This window comes from Nipponia nippon, unplaced genomic scaffold (genome assembly GCF_047370975.1).
Source record: "Nipponia nippon isolate SJK-2023a ecotype South Korea unplaced genomic scaffold, ASM4737097v1 scaffold_1, whole genome shotgun sequence".
In the NCBI taxonomy this organism is placed as follows: Eukaryota; Metazoa; Chordata; class Aves; order Pelecaniformes; family Threskiornithidae; genus Nipponia; species Nipponia nippon.
The window spans coordinates 90,917,112-90,935,606 of record NW_028262290.1 but is presented as its reverse complement, the minus strand read 5'-3'; the positions used below and the strand labels follow the sequence as shown (position 1 = coordinate 90,935,606).

At 46.6% G+C, this 18,495-nt stretch overlaps 1 protein-coding gene across 1 annotated transcript in view; it reads right to left on the bottom strand.

Moving 5' to 3' along the window:
• PHLPP1 (PH domain and leucine rich repeat protein phosphatase 1) overlaps positions 1-18,315 on the bottom strand; it is a 143,713-nt gene extending 125,398 nt beyond the window's left edge. The window contains exon 1 of the mRNA XM_087761823.1: positions 16,599-18,315. Within this exon, the coding sequence (XP_087617949.1) occupies positions 16,599-17,970 (1,372 nt within the window). The 5' untranslated portion in view covers positions 17,971-18,315. The remainder of the gene's footprint in view (positions 1-16,598) is intronic.
• Between the last annotated feature and the right edge of the window lie 180 nt (positions 18,316-18,495).

Here is an 18,495-nt window from a genome sequence, read left to right as displayed (position 1 = left end):
TAACCATTATCACCATAGTATAAGTGTGTCTAAGAGCTGACTAAGGACCAGAGGGAAATTCCAAAGCCTAATTTTATCCTCTTAAGTATCCAGATATATAGACATGTTTGCAGAAATATTTTCCATTCCCATGATGGCTACAGCATTAATTACTATCTTACAGCATTCTGCTAAACACACGCACGCTGACAAGTTTAATCTTACAAAGGCATATGTTTCAACAGAGCAAATCCTACACCACTAATGGTGGGGAAAGGAGACTAGTAAGAAGTGGCTTTCATTAAAAACCAAGACATTTTTATGTGTAAAGCTCATCCACACAGTAAGTCTTTGACTGCTCATCTACCTGTGTGATGGGTCCCTAGTACCAGATTAGAAAGGCAGAGGGAACGACACAATCCTATGGAGACTGGTACTTACGGGTGGTGGTACCTTGCGTGAAGCATCTTGTGGCAAACGCTCAACTGGCTTATATAAACCAGAAGCTAAACAAAAAGACTTGGCATTACAGGAGAAAGGGTGACTCTTGAGCATTCATCGACTCACAACTCTCATAGCTAGGAGGAGCAATAATGTAATTACAAGTGTTCGAACGCCACATTTTGTAACAGCAGTCATTAACTCACCATAACGTGATACAATAATAAAAAAGGGAAGGGAATTAACCACGTAGGTCAGCTCTCTTCTTACTCACAATACAGTTAGACTTTCAAAGATAGCTACCTTCTCTTTAATATTTTGTATTCTGGGAGCAGAAACAAGCTAATTTAAAAACAGTCAAGTTTACCTTCATTTTCTTTATTTCTCTATTGTCCACTCTGCTCCACAATCAACCCACAACTGCTCTCATTTCCAAGTGATGCCAACTCACTTCTTGGGCTGCCTGGCAACACGAGTTTTAACTTGTAAACCTTCCCTCGACTGACATACTCCCCTCCTCCACCACTCAAGAACGTGTGGAATAGCTGATGCTATTTATCTTCATTTTGCTAAAGACTTTCACAAGCTGTTAAAAAAATACCAGAAAACCAACCCTGAAGCAAATGTGTGCTTCCATACACTTTTTAGTCTTGTTATGAAATTGGGTTCACAAAATAAGTTTAAGTAATGACCTAAACTCTGAAGAGATTAAAAACTCACATATAATTTTATAACATATAGGCAGGCAGGTTTTTAATATAAATCTGTAAAAAGCAAAACTGTCACAGTACTTTTATAGCTTAAAATGGTAAGCTGTTTTAAAAGGAAAAAGCTGCCATAGATGTTCAGCACCATTACTTGTAATACAAAACAGAAATCAAAACTCACAGTTCTAAAGTAAAGAAAAAAAAAAATGAGCAATATGAAGAGGCTATCCAATGGCAGTAATTTTACGCTCGTTCCCTTGTTTTTGCTAGAACAATCCAGACATTTGGCATTACTTTCACACAGTCGCACGTGTGGTAACATGTGCCATAATCCATACGTAAATGTTCTTAACAGACCGCGATTCCAGAAACTACGGCACCTTAAGAAAACTACTTCATTCACAACACTTTCAATCTCATGAAGAGGAATTCAGACTGATCTCTAAAACTTGCAAGCTAGAGAATGGAAAGAGAAAAGGGCAAGAAGAGCCCAAATACTCACTGTCAAGAGTATAAGAGCAATGCATTTCTTTATAGAAATTACAAAGGGAAGGAATGCAACTCAAAAACCCATTTCGGCTTTCAGAACTGGAAGTTGCAGGACATCACAGCAGCAATTTAAGTCTCATAGCAGGGGAATCATTACGTCCTACGCACGCCAGGATCCCAAAAAAGGTGGAACCATATAAAGGTGATTACTAAGCCTTAAGGTAATCTAAGTTTAAAACATTATTTGTAAGGGTGCATTGGCTTGCAACCTTTATACCCCAGCATAAAAACATGTACTTCAACACATCCTGTGAGCCAGAGAGACAAACTTTGGGTTCCCCACCTCCAATTCAGTTTCCAGATGGAACACATTAGATATAGCTCACCCTGTCTACATAAAAAGGTTTTCAGCTATGGACTTTCCTGCTCATTCACAGTTACCAAATGCTGTATACCCACTGTTCTGTCAAGCGCTTCTCTTTCCATTTTGCAAGAGGATCCAGACACGCAGGTTCACAAGCGAACACTGACTCTGCAGAGGAGTCTCTACTACCCCAGTTATGCTTGTTTTGGTGAAAACGCAACTTGTCAAATACCTGCTATGCTCACCCCAGCTAGCTGTGCGCTTCCCACAACGCGTCAGTTGTATCAGCAGAAAACCCACACTGAGAAGTCACTTTCCTTTCTCCTGTGCACTTTACACGTGTCAATTATGTCTATCACTGTGGTATCTAGTTATAAAGATTAGATACCACAGATCAGAGATTTGGGACAGTTCCTGGGAAGTGAAATGAATGCTTAAGTTTGCAAAGCATTTTGCAGTTCCTGTCTACTGGCTTTGATTCAGTCATCGCTTTCTCAGTTTTGTTTCACCTTCTTGTCTTCTCTGTCTCTCCCCTTCCCTTGAACCAAAGGAAAGCCACGGCTGCCAGCTTCCCCCTCCCCAGGCAGCACATACGCTTCCTCATCCCCTCCTCAAGAGAGCATGAGCGACAGTCTGTAAGAGACAAACATATTGGCTAGAGCGTTAAAACTCCAGCAGAGAGAGAATTATTTAACTGGAGCAAGTATAAGCAGCCAGCTGCCACATGCCAGAGGAAAGTTTCCCTCAAACTCAGTACTTCAGAATATATAAGATTACATGTGCTAACAAAAAGGTACTGGTCTATCCCTGTTCAGACAAATCCTAACATACCAAAGCATTCAGCTATCTTGGGGCTGTGGACTGTGAACTTCTCATGATTCTTTGCTCTTTCTCAAGAGCTGCCAAGTGTATAAACTCTTCCCATTATTTACTCACAGATTAACAGTTGGTAAATTGGTCCCAGGGAATCGCTGAAGAATCTTCCTTATAACCATTTCCCTTGCTTTTTTTTTTTTTAAAAAAAAAAAAAAAAGCCAACCACACATCGCCTTCCACCCCCCCCCCACCCCTGAATGAATGTGAGAACTTCCTGCGCTCAGAACAGCATGAATAGGCCTGGCAAGCAGTCAGGGAGATAGTACAGGCCCATGAATGCTCTGAATTCAGCTTCTGTGCTGCCGCTAAATTAAAGGAATTCAGGAGCCTCACAAAGGCTTGGTTATTTAATTATATTATAAAATAAAAGGCTGAATCTATTAGACAGCATACGAAAGAAACCCCTTCCTGAGGGCCGGTGCAGAACAAGCAGTCCCAGTGACTCTGCCTGACCTTCTCCCTCTCCTGGGGGTGATGTCACCACCGCGCCCCCGCCAGCGCCCAGCCGCGCGGGCGATGCTGTCAGAGCTCTGCTCTACCTGCAGGCACGCGTCCCCGCCAGCTCGTCTGCAGAAAAACCGTGCTTCTTCATCACCTCAGGTTTTTCACCTTTGCTCTTCATTCGCTGGGAAACTCGTATTTACCGCTGTACCTTCAACCCCTGACTAGGTGCACTCTCACGTCAGCATTCAAATCCTCATTTCACTTCAACTGCCTTCAGTAAAAATTAAAGCACACACATTAGTCAGAGTAACTACAGCTAGAAAACAGTGAGATGACAAAACCTCTGTTTTTTTTCCAATTGTGTGCTATCTTTCCTCCCTTTATAACCAGCAAGGAACAAATCCACTCAGCAATTTGCCACACAGGTCATTAGGAAACAAAATCAAAGCAGCTTCCTCTTATTAAGAACTCTGCTGCTCACCACATCTCTCAACAGCCTCACGTACGTGCAAGAAAATGGATAGGGTGAGAATAGCACATAGTGGGAAAGATTAAAGTAACCCACAGCACAGTGTACTCATTTTTACAGTTCAGCTAGCCCTGCTTACGGTTCGGGAACTCGGCCTGTTAGACGTGACACCTCGACTGATACCAGCACCTCACCCTTGTGCCTTGCCAGAAAGGTGACGGCCCCCCATCAGTTGAAATCACAGTGAAATGCTCAGATTAGTGGCCATGCCGACGTGGCTTAATGAGACTTATAAGTAGCCACCACCATGCTTTTCACTAAAAAGAAGGGAAGCACACGAATATTCACATTCAAAGCGAAGATGCCAGGCATGCCTGCCTGCAGACAGTCCCACGGGGACATATTCTCCTCAGCGTGAGTTGCCAAAAGGACAACAGTAACTCCAGTGCAGAGAAGCAAATGCTCAAGAGAATCCAGAGAGACAAAACGGGATGTTTATGTATCAGTGATAAGGTTTGCCTAATCTTTCATTAGGGAAATAAGGATATTGCGCTATTTCCCTGCTACTGCGGATGAAGACACCACTATACGCAGACATTTCTGCTACAAAAAGGTTAGTGGGTATTAACTTTACGCCACAGCATCTGTTTTGGTATGGACAGCATCTACATTAGGTGTGAAGGTTAGACATTAGTCACTGACCGTCTTTGGACAACTACACATTTTGCTGCAAAGTAGTATAGCCATGCCTATGAAGAAAGGCTCAAAGGATTTTCAACTGAGTACATGCCCTACATGTTTAGGAAAATTAGTGGATTTAAGCAATAAAGAGCTGAGCAAAAGTGAAACACGAATGTGAAAAAAGCCAGTGCCCCCAAAAACCCATAGAGTGCCAAGGCACAATGGCCAAAGAACCTATTGAAGAGAGTCAAATAACATCTCTGATTAAGGCTTGCCAATACGCACAGCACCCGAACAAACCTGAAGTCACAATACCACGTGTCTGGAAAGGCAATTCACCCATTCTTTTAGTGCGATATGGTTAAGAACCCCACAGAATGAAGACGACGTATAGGCACAAGAACAGCGCGCCCCTATCAAAATTACAGCTGGTCTTGCGTTTACCCGTGACGAGTACACACATGCAACCCTCTCCTGGACAGAAGCCTGCACGCCGAGTTCCCGCAACCTGCTTACCAGGAATCCGTCCTTTTTCAGGGCTACACGAGGAGACTAGACTTGCCCTGTACCATATTCCTTAGCAGCACCTTCCTTCACAATTCAGAAAGGACAATGACTGCTAACTGCATTTTTCTTTTTTTAACTTGACCAGTTATCATGCCTTGCTTAGCTGGTGACAGCAAGCAAAAGAACAGTACCAAATGCTGAATCTCCTCCACATTTGCCGCACACATTCCTAAAAAGCATAAGCCTTACAGATAGGCCACATGTAACACCCCTGTTGACAAGGCAGTCTAATGTTAAAGATACGGTGTATCCAATTTTAGGTTCAAAGGCTATAACAGCATGAACGCTTCTACTGTCAGCCATAATTCTTACTATGCAAGATTAGCCTTTTTTCTTTCTTTCATAACCGGTTTACAAATTCTTCTCACAAACAAGCACTTTGAGAACATTATGCAGGCCACAACCTTTGCCTCTTAAAATGCTACATTTGCAAGAGATGCACTGCTAGATGAAGAACATACATGTGACACAGGATTTTTAATTTAAACAAAAAAAAACAAACCAAAAACTTTTCATGTGCTTGTTTCTGTAATATAATATACAATACACCTTAAACCCCTTCAAGGCTCTGCTCTTTTTAATCTCTTTTGACTACATTGATCCTACATTGTTAACATACACAGACAGAGCAATTTGTTGTAGCTATGTGCTGTGACTTTCTGGAGAGAATTTTGCTTATTTATTTTTGCAGCCCTGTGTTAACCATGCTAGAACAAATGCTCTTCTCCACAAGTAATGTGGTGGCACCGGGGCAGGGGGAAGGAAAACTCCCAGAGTTGTACTGATAAATGGGCATTGCAGAGAAAACCGCTAAAACCTTCAAGAAGAGGACTAAAACTGTACAAAACGGGCAAGCTGGCAAATGTAGCCAAGAATGCCCCAAAACTTCCTATAGAAAAAAGGAGGAGGGGAAAAAAAAGGAGGAGGAGGAAAAAAAAAAAAAAAAGAGGAGGACGACAAAGGAAGAAGTTCAGCTGCATATTCTAGGCTAAAAGGATCTACAGTTGATCTGTGCTTTGCAATCTGCTGACAGTCTCAAGACAGTGCTGTTGACAACTAAGGTGACAAATCTGCATTCCCCCGTTTCCACAGTATATCAGTTATTTGCCAGGAACTCAAAATACACCTCCTATTAATGCAAAACTGAAGCAGCAAGAGGTGCTGAAACTGCTCACACTCCAGTGGAGCACTATACAAAGGATCACACCCCACCCAGTGTTGCAAATTAAATATAATATATACCCCAGGCTCTAGCAGACCATTTTCTCCAGAGCACCACTTATTCTGACACTGACAGAAGGAATATGACTTAGTTCACTGCAGGCTACAAAGCCTCCTAATCTTCGTACTACAATATCTAGCAATACTGATCAACATATTTTCGTTCTAGGTTTCAATTATGAAGGAAAAAAGCTGTAAGTCACAAAATAAACTAGGATCTTTTATCACATGGATTCAGAAAAGAAACATTCTGAAACCTTTTTCTTACAAGAGACACTTCCAAGATGGAATCTGTAAAGTAGAGTAAAATAATTTAATGTACTCTTCACGTATTAGCAGGAATTAAAGTTGTCATTTTATTAAGAAGATTAAAGAGAGACAAACCAAGAAGTTCTCAGTGCTATAGTCTAATCTTAAGGGGAATGAATATACTTATACAGATGATACCATTGTTCTGGAAGTTATGAAATGGAAACACTTTCTGTATTTAATAGTCTGAAATGTATCACATTAATCTTTGGTTTCTTCACATGGGATATACAGACTACAGATTCTATTTTTGGTTGCTACAGACAAGGGACACGATTTTCATGCCACCAAAGAAAAAAAGATAAGACACGTCCACAGCCACTTCAGAGAGCTTGGGACACTTCAAAGAGTTCAGATTTCCATTTTCCAACAGTTCTTTCTTTTATTAGCTAGGACACCCAAGACAAAAAAGTGAACTACTTGCTCTGAAAGGATATAAACTCAGTTCTACATCTAACCATTGAAATTTTAATCCACACAACCACACTGTGAGCTCCACGCTTTTACCAAGACTACATTAAAAATCCTCGACTCTAGGACTGAAATGGGGAAAAAAAATCCTTTTGTATAATTACATATTACACAGCTCTCAACAAGCTCCTGTTGGTATTTCTGAAATGTTAAATTGCATCTCCCACACATATGTGATTAACTTCACTTTGAAAAACACCCCGTTTGCAACCTGCAAACTATCTTGCCTTCATGTTTGTAGCCATGTAATACTGGTACCAGAAGAATCCAAGAGCTCCTGGCCTGTTAACTTCAGTACGTTATAGATGCTAGCCTTCTTCCAGGTGTTCCACCACTTCATTCCTAAGCAGCTTTTGTCATGAGCTTTTTGATTCCAACAGGCAAGCTTTGTAGCATGAAAGCAAACATATGCAGATGCAGAAAGCCAACAGTGACATACAATATTAGGTTCTCTCAGACATAATTAAGTTTCATAAATAAAATGACCGCTAACAGAGACTGTTGTCCTCTAGAGGTCTGTCTGTCCCACTAAGTAACACACACATTAGAAGGAAACCTACGTTCCTCCATCACTTAAAATTTGAGCCAATAATCATAAAGCAAGTGGAGATAAGAAGCCACTGGTAGATCTGACCAGTCATCTTATGAGCAGGTAGACTGCATATATAGTTAGCTTCGCTGCCTGCAGGACTCTTATCGCAAACCCAGTGCTACTACTTATCATCTGCTTTAAAAAAAGGTTAGAGAGGATCGGACAGGAAGAAAAAGCAAGTGTTTGATTGCGAGCAAGATGTCACCGTATGCAATTCTGATCAGAAAACTCACTGTCCATTTAGAAACTTACTAGTTTCAAGGTACCTTTAAAACTGATGAGAGCTGCTTGGATCAAGACCATCCATGGCTCACATAAAAGCAAAATCGTTGCTAGTAAGAACTCTAAGCTTTTCTGTACCATTTATTTTAAAGCAAATAATAGGTTGAACTAGGCATAGTTATTGTTTAAAGAAGCATGCAGCTTTTTCAAAGGAAAGGAGTTGGTATTATTCTCATCAACTGAAGGTGCCTGAATCACAGGTTTTGTTCTACCCTTAATGCCGCATCTAAAATTCTCTCCTCACCAGAGCATGCATTCAGGAGAGGAGTGGCCTGCTACTTATCTTAATTACAGGTCTTACTATCTCTTTCTCTTCGGACACAAAGATTCATAAACCGAACAAACAGGAAGAGAAGCTGCATTCAGATTACATAATGAGGTTTATGCAAATGGCACCTACAGCCCAGGGTCCTGCACTTCAAAGGCATTCCAGCTCCTCCTCACCCCTTGGACCACGGCCCATTGTTTTGTCTTTATTTAAATAAAGCTGGCACGGCACTTGGAGTGCTTGCAGATGAGAGGAACCGGTTCATGCGGCTATTATGGGGTTTTCAGAATTATGAATACAATTCAGAGCCTAGTGAAGTTGGTTTGAAGATTCCCGTTGCCACTGGACGAGACCAGGAGCAATTAATACCCTGCAAAGGACGAAATTTACCTCTGGCCCACAAAAAAAAAAAAACGTTGAGTTAAACTTTAAAAACCTTCTCCACTTACACGATTTCATTTTCCTTCTACACCGAGAACTAAGCTAGATAAAACTGGAGAGAAAAATCCCCTGAACCTCAGTATTTTGCATCAATATGTAAATAGTTATTCTTAGCTGTCAAATCGAGGAACACACAGTTAGTTGGGCAATGAGTATTTTCAGCATCCCTCCAAATAAGTCAAAGCCAGCTGGAAGAAATTTTACTTCCCCGTCGACAGAAAAAGCTTCAAAGAGTAGTATGCTATGTTGTGAAATTAAATGACTTTTCACTGCAGGAGGTCTTTCTTCCTGATTTAACAGTTGTCATTTTTAAATGCAACGATCTTCAAAGAACAATTTTTGCCCCCTAAATAATGGGAGGGTGGGGGCACAAAACCCCCCCAAGAGATTCTGCAACATTCCCAATTCTTGCACATATTTTAACCGCAGCCAGAGGAGCAGAAATTCTCAGCCATCAGACCCAAAGGGTCAGGACTAACTAGTTAGCTAAACAGGGAAGCAAGAGGAATCCCGATTGTGGCAACTGGCATAAAGAATTTGGACTATCAACTTACGTAACTAAATGATTTTATGTGACAGTGGCAGAGGGTATGGAGGGGGTGACCACAGCCGTGGTAACTTACAGATGAGGCTCCAAATGGTGCTTACCACCAGTGCTTTTTTTTTAAGAAGGCAAACACCAAAGTGGGTGTGCCAGCACCGACACCACAGAAAACTGGTTTTACTATTAATTTTGCCTACCTGAAACCCAGAATAGAATTTCAGCAGGACACAATATTGTTGTTCATTTACAACCCACATACGTCCCTCCATGCTGTCAGGACAGCTGCTGCATTCCACCAGGCAAGTGATGTCTATTCTTTGCATGTAACATTTTATCATATAGCACACATACGACAAAAAGTAAATTAACAGTCCATTAAAATATACCTTAAATAAAAACTCTTAAGTTTAAAATTCTCCAATATCTAAGATGGCTTCAGTATTTAACAGCAATCAGTGGGAAAATGTTCAATTAGAATTTGCCACTAGTTATTTTTGGGAAATGGTACCTATGTTAAGATAGCATACTGGACAAATGCCAGCCTAATTGGAAAAAAAAAAAAATTCTACAGCAACTACAAGTTATTTTATAGTGAAAAATGTAAAAGCTATTCTCTTCCAAAAAGGTAACGCTGCAGCTAACTCAACTGTCCAGGAAAGCTACTTGAAGGACAAAAGTTACACAAAGAATAAACACCAAGGCACTTTTGAGCGAAGCAGGAAGCTGAAAATCTAGAATTTTCACAGAAACTTTCTGACATAAAATTTGTAGAGCTTAACGACCTCACATCTATACACAACTCTGTCATGACCAAGCAGTTGGAATTTTAACTTAGGTTTCCAGTCTCACAGATGATTATCATAAGCAAGACGTTATTGATTATTTTTAAAATGAGGACATTGTCTTCCTGTGAATTTTCTTAAATATCTTGCGAAAAGCTTAGTGTTTCAGAATTCCTGTCTTAGAGCCAAATCTAGAAAAAGTTAAGACACATTCATTTTTCAGTGAGTTTAAAACTTGTTAGTTGTTTACTAAGGTTGGTTGCATTTCTCTTGAACATCTTTGAGAAGGAAAAAATAAGCTGGAATCGCACAGCCAAGATCGTGAAGCTTACAAAACAAAAGAGACTTTAGTACACCCCACCCCACCCCTTTTACTCCAGCTAGTTTCCCCAGGCAAACTGCAACTGACTCCAAGCATCAAAGCCTACTCCATCTGAATCCACACCAAAAAAAGAGACCTCACCAAAAAAAACCTCAAAGGTAAACGCAACAGTTCAGTTCTCTGCGTCAAAGAATAAAGTTATTACAGGGCTATTTCAGACATACGGCTTCACAGAGCGCAAATCCTCATTTGAGCAAAAGTTCTAAAATAGAGCAATAAAATTGAGTCAAGGGAAGCTGAAAACAAGTACGCTCGCAGATTTATCTGATCTAAAATGCCAGTGCGCCACATTCCACAAGCAGCGGAATAACGAAACACCGCAGACGTCAGTCAAACCGTCTTTGCTTCTACTGTCCAAGACAAATAGAAAGTAAGTCTTTGGTTTCTTTCCCCCCCCCCCAAATCAAGATACTAATAGCTTAACCAGTTAATTCAAAGTGACCACCCCTTCAACACAGAGGGAAATACAGCTGTAAGCATGCAAGGTACAGGTTCCCTCCAAATTAAACAGCTGAGTGTAACAAGTAGCTCTCTCCTTTACGATTTCTGTCTCTAAGCTTCTATTCTATGGAACTCTGTATGCATATACTTTTCAAACTGACCTCCTCAGACATGGTGGTTTATATTTGCTTCTCTTCTAGAGGATCACTTGGATAACGAAGAAATATCTGTTTATACTGTTTTATCAGACCACAAAGTAGGTTTTGGTAGTTAAGACGCACATACCAGTTGCTAACGCTGTTTCGAATGAATGTTTCTTTTTTTGTACTATTAAGTAGTATCTTCCCAAGAACCACGTAGTGCTTTAGATGCATAGCAGTCTGTCAGTGTCCTAACAGAACAGATGGATGCTTTAATTGCACAAGGGCTTTTAGGTATATTGGCAGTTTCATCATCAAGAGGATGTTTATGCACAGTTTCCAAAAAAAAAAATTTTTTTTAAGGAAATAGTTGGTGAGATATGCAAAGAGGGACAGTATCAAAATACATAAAGATAAAAGAAAAAAAAAAAAGGAGAATGCTGCATTCAGTGCTGCAGCAGTAAGGAAATTCAGCTCCTGGATGTACCAATTTAGGTACTACATATTTAGTATATATAGTAACTCTTATGTACATCACACTGAAATCTCCTGTGTTGGTGCTTCACATGTACTTAAATTATGGATGCTAGCCAGGAGTACAACACAATTTAAAAGCTGCAAAAACCATTGTACTTAACAGCTGTCACATACCAAAGCTCAGCTGCGGTTTCACCAGCATTCCAGCATTATCAGCACGGCTCCTCCAGCGCAGGAGGAGAGGCGAGCTTGCAAAGCTGCCTACCTCAGGCAGACCCCATTCCAACTGCAAGGAGATAAGCAAGCGGCTGTGCACATGGACAGGTGGAGCAAGCCAAGGGCACCGCAGCCATTTTAAACTTTCCTGCAGAATTGGACTAGAAATTTCATTGCTTTGGTCCCACCAAGGACCAAGCTTGGATGTAAATACACTACGTAATTGAAATGAGATCGTTTCCCAAAGTGGCAAGTTTCAGGTATTACTTCTTTTTGCAGGAGACGCCAATGCATAAATGGTTACAAGGTGAAAGAACGCACAACCAAGTCACATTAGGAAGAAAAAAAAAAAAAAATCAAGACCGTGGCAGTGCTAGGTAGAGGTTGTTCTTCCTTTTGGTTTCAGACAAGTTCACAGACACCTCTCCTTTCCAATCACATCTGTAAAAAAATATCCATTCACATTAATGTCAATTAATTTCTTTCATGTTAAATAAGATACTGGATTTCAGAACTAAGTCAGTGCTCCAAAGGCAGAAGCTCTTTACAGCACAGCTGTTCTCCTACCTTCAGTTAAGAAGGAGGTCTGTCTTTGCACATTTTCCCCCCTTAAATGGCACTTAGTCATCTTAAGTCAAGTTTACCGACGTATTAAATAGCTGAACTGAGTTATTCACCAAGTAGAGCAACAAGCAGCTAGTGATTCAATACACGTCACATTCCACAAAGCTCAGCATTGCCAGGCCTACAGTGTTTTCATGGAAGAGAAAGCATCTAAAACCGTTTCCATCCATATAGCTGGAAGTCTTAGTGTGACCCCAACTACCAAGTGTACTTTTTTTCAAAAAAAACCAAAAAAACCCCAACCAAACAATTGCTTAGATCATTACAACTGATCCTGACACTAGATCTTCTCACCCTTATCTTCATACTGGACAGGCCAACATTTTTTGTAATGAACTTTAAGACAAAGCTGGATTCATTTCTCCTCATAGCTTTCTAAAAGGTCACACGAGCAAAAAACATTTCTTCCCAAATAACGTCTGACAGTCAGCTGCAAAATTAACACCCCTAATCACATCTAGCATTTCCTTAATATTCTGCCTATAAGCAATGATCTACTGAAAAGTGATATATTTGATGACACCAGCAGGTGCAGAAGCCCTATGTCACATCAAAAAGCAGAGAATTTAATGGTGGCCAAGTGCCAGAATCACAAATAACATCACCTTTCAGTAGTAAAACAAAAAAGCCTCAAACACCCATTGTACTGAACCAGTCTTCAAGACCAAGATCATGTTACTCATGCTCCTTGCCATGCAGATGCCCCATAATGCAGCACGGAATACGATTCCACACTTATTTTTGATCTAAAGACTCAAAACAAATAAGCAGGTTTGCAATTTTTAAATGATGAGATTGGTGCATTGGTCTATTTTTCCTTCTACATGCAAATTATAGGGAAGTCAAGGCCACTGGGACAACTCATGTTTTATAAAAATTATTTTTACAGAGCAATAAGGAATACCATAACTTGTTTGCAAGAAGCCTTCTGGATCACAGCCACTCTTATGGTTTTAGGAACAGTTTAGTAAGTCTGACCTAATTGGTCTCCCAGCGACAATATCATGACTGTAATTGCACTATGGATTCTTATACAGTTCCATAACTCAGTAATGTAATATCTCAGTGGAAAGGTATTTAACCATATCATTTTAAATAGAGATTAAGTATTTCAAACTTAGAGAACAGTATCTTTTGTTGAGATAGATTTCAACAGAGAGAAAAGTTGACATGCGTGACCAGTCACTAATGCCCAATTCTGCTCGAATTGATGTTCGGGGGAGTAGGATCAGACCCTTAAAGCTGTAAGGGATTTTGTTTTAGCAACGGCGTTATCTGTTTAATGCTCAGAGTCAAGAGACTGAAGAAATCAACCACACGCACTCTGAGTAAGAAAAGGAGAGGAGATAACAAAATAAAGATGCACTAACCACATTCTGAAACCAACAACCAAGGCAACATACAGGAAGCACTTTTACCTTCCTAGTCTCACCTTTTGGTTTTGGGGACTTTTAAATTTAGAATTCTGCATTAAAAGAACAGATATTTCATTTACAGAATGTTTGTGGACTGCTACTTATTAAGAAAGCTGTTTTATCATAGTAAAAAATCCTGATTCTCTGCAGGTCTCTTAGCAATTTTTTTTTTTTTTTAAATACATATTTTCCAGATTCCACAACTAGAGAAATTACCAACCTACAGTAATCACTAAAACCATTGGCTGTACCATCTTATCTTGTTTGGAATCTGTCATGTTGAGTTCCAGTATAGTAATCTTCCAGTCCTAAAACCGTCTCTTCGCAGAAATAAAAAAGCCCGAAAGTCACCACTGTGCTCTCTTCTCTCCCCACTCCAAGGGGATTAGGTGAAAGAATTCTTTTTAGAAGCGATGCAATAAATCCAGCCTAGGTTTATGCCATTTTACATCAGTACAAGCCCAGGATCACCAAATCCTACTGAGACAGCTTGCAGGAAATTACAGGGATAGGGATGCTAGTGGTTCTCTACCCACTGGGACAAGCCAAGCTGCTTAAACCAATGAAGTCCCAGGCAAACAGGAAATCACCGTTTTAAAGCTTTCCTTAGGGTACGATCCTGGAGGTTCATTTATAAAAAAGGTACTTCTCCTAAGCAAAACACCCTAACTTTGGGGCCAAAAACCACTCCCCTTTCCAGTTTAATTTGATGTGTATTCTTTTTAAGTGTCTCTCCTTCCCTCCCTTTCATCTTGGGGAGGGGGATATAAAATAAGGAAGCAGAGATAACTTGCCAAGACAGTTACATAAAATCTGTATGATTACATGTCAGTAATATTTTCTTAGCTGTTTTTTGCTGGTCTGATACATTAGGTGCTGCAACCATTCTGCTACAAGCACCTGATCGCAGGTGTTTTAGATGTTGATCACAGATCCCCTCAAAGAGATAAGGATTTCAAAAAACTGCACTTTTGAAGTACAGAGGCATACTTCTTAGCATATGAACTTGCGTAAGAAATTTGCGTTAATTTAATCCTATGTATGCCTATGGAAATACATTTGTATTCAGTAGTTTTGTACAAGGAAGCCCAAAACGTACGAGCTACCTTAGCAATCGGGTTGAGACACTGAAATAAAACAGCGCTGGAACGTTCGCGTTTAACATACAGAATTAGCGGTTTGATGCGTAATAACTACATGCCAACAGGCCTGACGGCGTGTAAGGCTTCGCTACGTTTTCCGATTGCTTTTTCTTTAGAACACATCCTGTTCGAGAAAGGAGGCACACGGCCGTCTCACTTTAAATTGTGTCTGTGCATCCCCGTTTAACGGTGGGACTGGAAATAAAGGAAGCCACCTCCCTTCCAGCATCACCTGCTGACTTCCACCCTCAACAGAAACAGGCAGACCACCACCATCATCTGAAAAAAAAATATTTTAGCTCCTTTCTAACTCCAACATAGCTAACCTATTTCTGTCAATCCCCGGAACAAATACTACTCCTGCAGTCGTCATGCCGGAGTCATTATACAACCGACCAAGAAACGTGAAGAAAAGCTGAACTGACCACTCGCCACCACCCCCGCATTCTCTCCTGAATAAAGCAGGGCACTTATCTAGCGTACTGCTCTCCTTCCCACCCCGCCATTACCGCCCCTATCTGACATTCAGCAGAATTCACTCGAGAGAAGAATCTCCATATTCTTCAGAGTTAAAGCACTGAATTCTCGCGGTTCAGCGAAGGACCACTCCGCTCAGCCAAGCCGGCAAGGGGATGGATGGCATTTGCTACTTTGCTAGCATGACCTTATCTTTGGATGCCACATTTACCTATTTCACAGGTATTTGACCGCTTACTTGGGCACTAAACAATTTCTCCTTCTTGGAGAGATGGACAGGACAGTTAAAACCCACGGAGTTCCAAGATTACAGTAAGTGTTTTATACAAACCCATTCAACTGACACACAAGGTATTTTTAAACCTCTCTAAAGCTGCAGAAGGTTGCGTAATTACAACGTGGGAGCTAACTTTTCCACCCAGCGCTCCCCAAATTCTGTACTGTAAGTTGTAACAGCGCAGCCGCGTTAAAAAGCCTCTGCCTGTTCATCGCAAAGGTGGTGACCGCCGCGTTTAGGTTGCGAGTACCCTGTTTTCAAAGGCTCCGTCCTCTGCTGGCGCACTTTCCTCGCTCACCGCCTCCGTCTCTCGGTGAGCTCCGGCCACCCCAGCACACGGGGGAACCGGCCGCAAGCCCCAACGCCGCGGGAAGCCGCGCGCGGGATTTTGTTTGCGGGAACGCAGGGCGCTCGGCGGGGGAATCCGCGCGTCCCGCGCGGGCGCCACCTGAGCCAGGAGCAGAAGTGCGCCGAGCCTCCCCCCGCCGACCGAGCCCGCCTCGCCCACGGCCGCGGCCACGGCCCCGGCTCCGGGCTCGGCCGCACCCGCGGACGCCTGGGACCGCCCGCCACCTCCCACCCCCGGCGGCGGCGGCGGCGGCACGGACGCGCTCCTCGCCGCTGGGGAAGGCGGCCGGTGGCGGCGGGCTCAACCGCGAGCGCCCGGTGCCGCCGCCGGGAACGGAAAAGAGGAGCGGCGCGACCTCCCCTCCCACCCCCCCCCGGCGTCGGAGGGAGGGGAGGCTGCCCTGGCGCGGCCTCAGCTTCGGGGCGGCCCGGAGCTGCTGAGCGCCGCTAACGCCTCGGCTTCCCCCGGCAGCCGGCTCGGGGCAGCCCTGCCCGCCGCCACCGCCGCCGGGGACCTCCCCGCCCGGCCCCTCCCCGGCGCGGCGGCACCCGCGGGCCACCTTCCCCGCGAGAGGAGGTAGCCCCGGGGCCGGCCCCGGCGGAGGGGCAGCGCCCGCCCGCCCGCCCGCCCCCCTCAGCCCGGCGCCCGCCGGAGCCGCGGGCGGGGCGGGGGGGAACCCGCGCCCGCCGCCCCGAGAGCCGCTCCCTCCCCGGCGCCGCCGCCCCGCTCACCGGCGTAGAAGCGGATGAGGCAGCCGGTCTCCGAGTCCATGCCCTCCTCCTGCACCCGCCACAGGTCCCGGAAGCCCAGCTGGGAGAGGTAGTCGTTCTGGATCTGCAGCGGCTTCTCGTGGGCCTCCAGCCGCCGGCTGGTCTCCCCGTGGAGCTGCACGTAGAGGGCGGGCGGCCCCGCCGGCAGCTCCCGCCCGCCGGCCGCGCCCGCCGGCGCCCCCCCCGCCCGCCCCGGGGGCAGCTCCCCCGGGCAGGGGGGGCCCCGGCCCGGCCCCGCTCCCGCTCCCAGCCCGTCGGGGGGCACCGGCTCCACCTCCAGCTCCTCCGAGGAGGACGAGCCGCCGCCGCCGCCGCTGCTGTAGGGATCCAGCCGGTCGGAGACGCTCTCGGCGCTGGGGCTGAAGCTCTCGGTGTCGGAGCCGGCCGGCCCCAGCTCCCCCAGCAGCGAGGGGCAGGAGAGCGGCGGCCCCGCCAGGTACAGCTCGGCCGGCGGCGCGCCGGGGCTGAAGTCGGAGGGCGCCGGGCTCGGCCGGCCGCCGGCCAAGTCGCTCTCCTCGGCGCTGCCGCCCAGCGGCAAGCGGCCGGGCCGCGCCGCTCCCCCGCAGTCTCCTCCGGCCAGCCCGCTCCGCGTCCCCCGCCGGCTCCTCGGCCTCTCCCCCGGCTGCGGCCGCTGCCCCTGCGCCTCGGCCGCGGGCTCGGGCGGCGCCTCGGCGGGGGCCGCCGCCGGCTCGGGCGGGGGCTGCTGCGGCGGCGGCGGCGCGCCCGCCTTGCCCAGTACCCGCACCACGTTGCTGCCGCCCCGGTGGCCGAGCTGCTGCAGGCGGGCGGCCACCTCGGCCGCCGTGGTCTCCAGGGTGCAGAGCACCGGGCGCAGGTAGCAGTTCATGTGCCGCTCGTAGACGTGGACGCAGCCCCGCTGCAGGTCCCGCCGCACCCAGTCCCGCTCCGGTGGCTGCAGCGGCTGCAGCTGCCGGGGCGGCTTCAGCAGCAGCGCTTTCCTGTCCAAGCTGCGGGTGCCCAGCGAGGCGGCGGGGGCGGCGGCGGCCGAGGAGGCGGCGGCCGAGAGGTTCCTCTTCAGCCTCCCCCGCCGCAGGAGCAGGGAGTTGGCGTTGCCGGCCCCGCCGGGGGCCGCCGGAGTCCCGCCGGCCGCCAGCGCCGCGGGGGGAGCCAAGCCGCCGGCTCCCCCTCGCCTCCTCCGCGGGCCGCCGGCTCCCTTGCCGTCCGGCTGCCCGCCGCCGCCTCCCGACGGCTCCACGCCGCTCTCCGCGCCGGGCGCCGCCTGGCTCCTCCTGCCCGGGGAGCCGCTCTCCGGCTCCCCCCGCCCGCCGCCCGCCGCCGGGGCTTCTCTCGCTCGCTGTTGCGCGGGCTCCATTGCCCGCCGGGCCGGGGATGCCGCCGCCGCCGCCGCCGCCCTGCTGGGAGCGCCGCTCGCCGGCCCGCCGCGGCGCGGGGGGGGGGTGGGGGGGCGGGCCGAGCGGAGCGCGGCGCCGCGTGCCGGGGGGGATTACGTAGCAGCGGGGAGCATGCCGCCGGTGCCCTCGCGCCGCGCGCCCGGCTCAGCCCCGCGCCAGCGCCATTAGGGAGGCAGAGCGCGAGGGAGGGAGGGAGGTGCCGCTCCCCGCGCCTCATGAATATTAAGCAGCCCCCACCTCGCCGCTGCCAAGGGCCACCGAGCGAGGGAGGCTCGCGAGGGTGGCTCGCGAGGGTGACGCCACCGCTCGCGCGGCGGGGCGGGGCCTCCCCGATAAACACAACGTGACGGCGCCTGGGGCCGGGAAGGCCGGGGGGGGGGGGAGGGGGGGTGCCGGGGGAGCGCGGGGGCCGCTGGGAAGCGTAGTCCCGCGCCGGCCGGCGGCCGCCCACCGACTACAAATCCCGGCAGCGCCCGCTCCCCGTC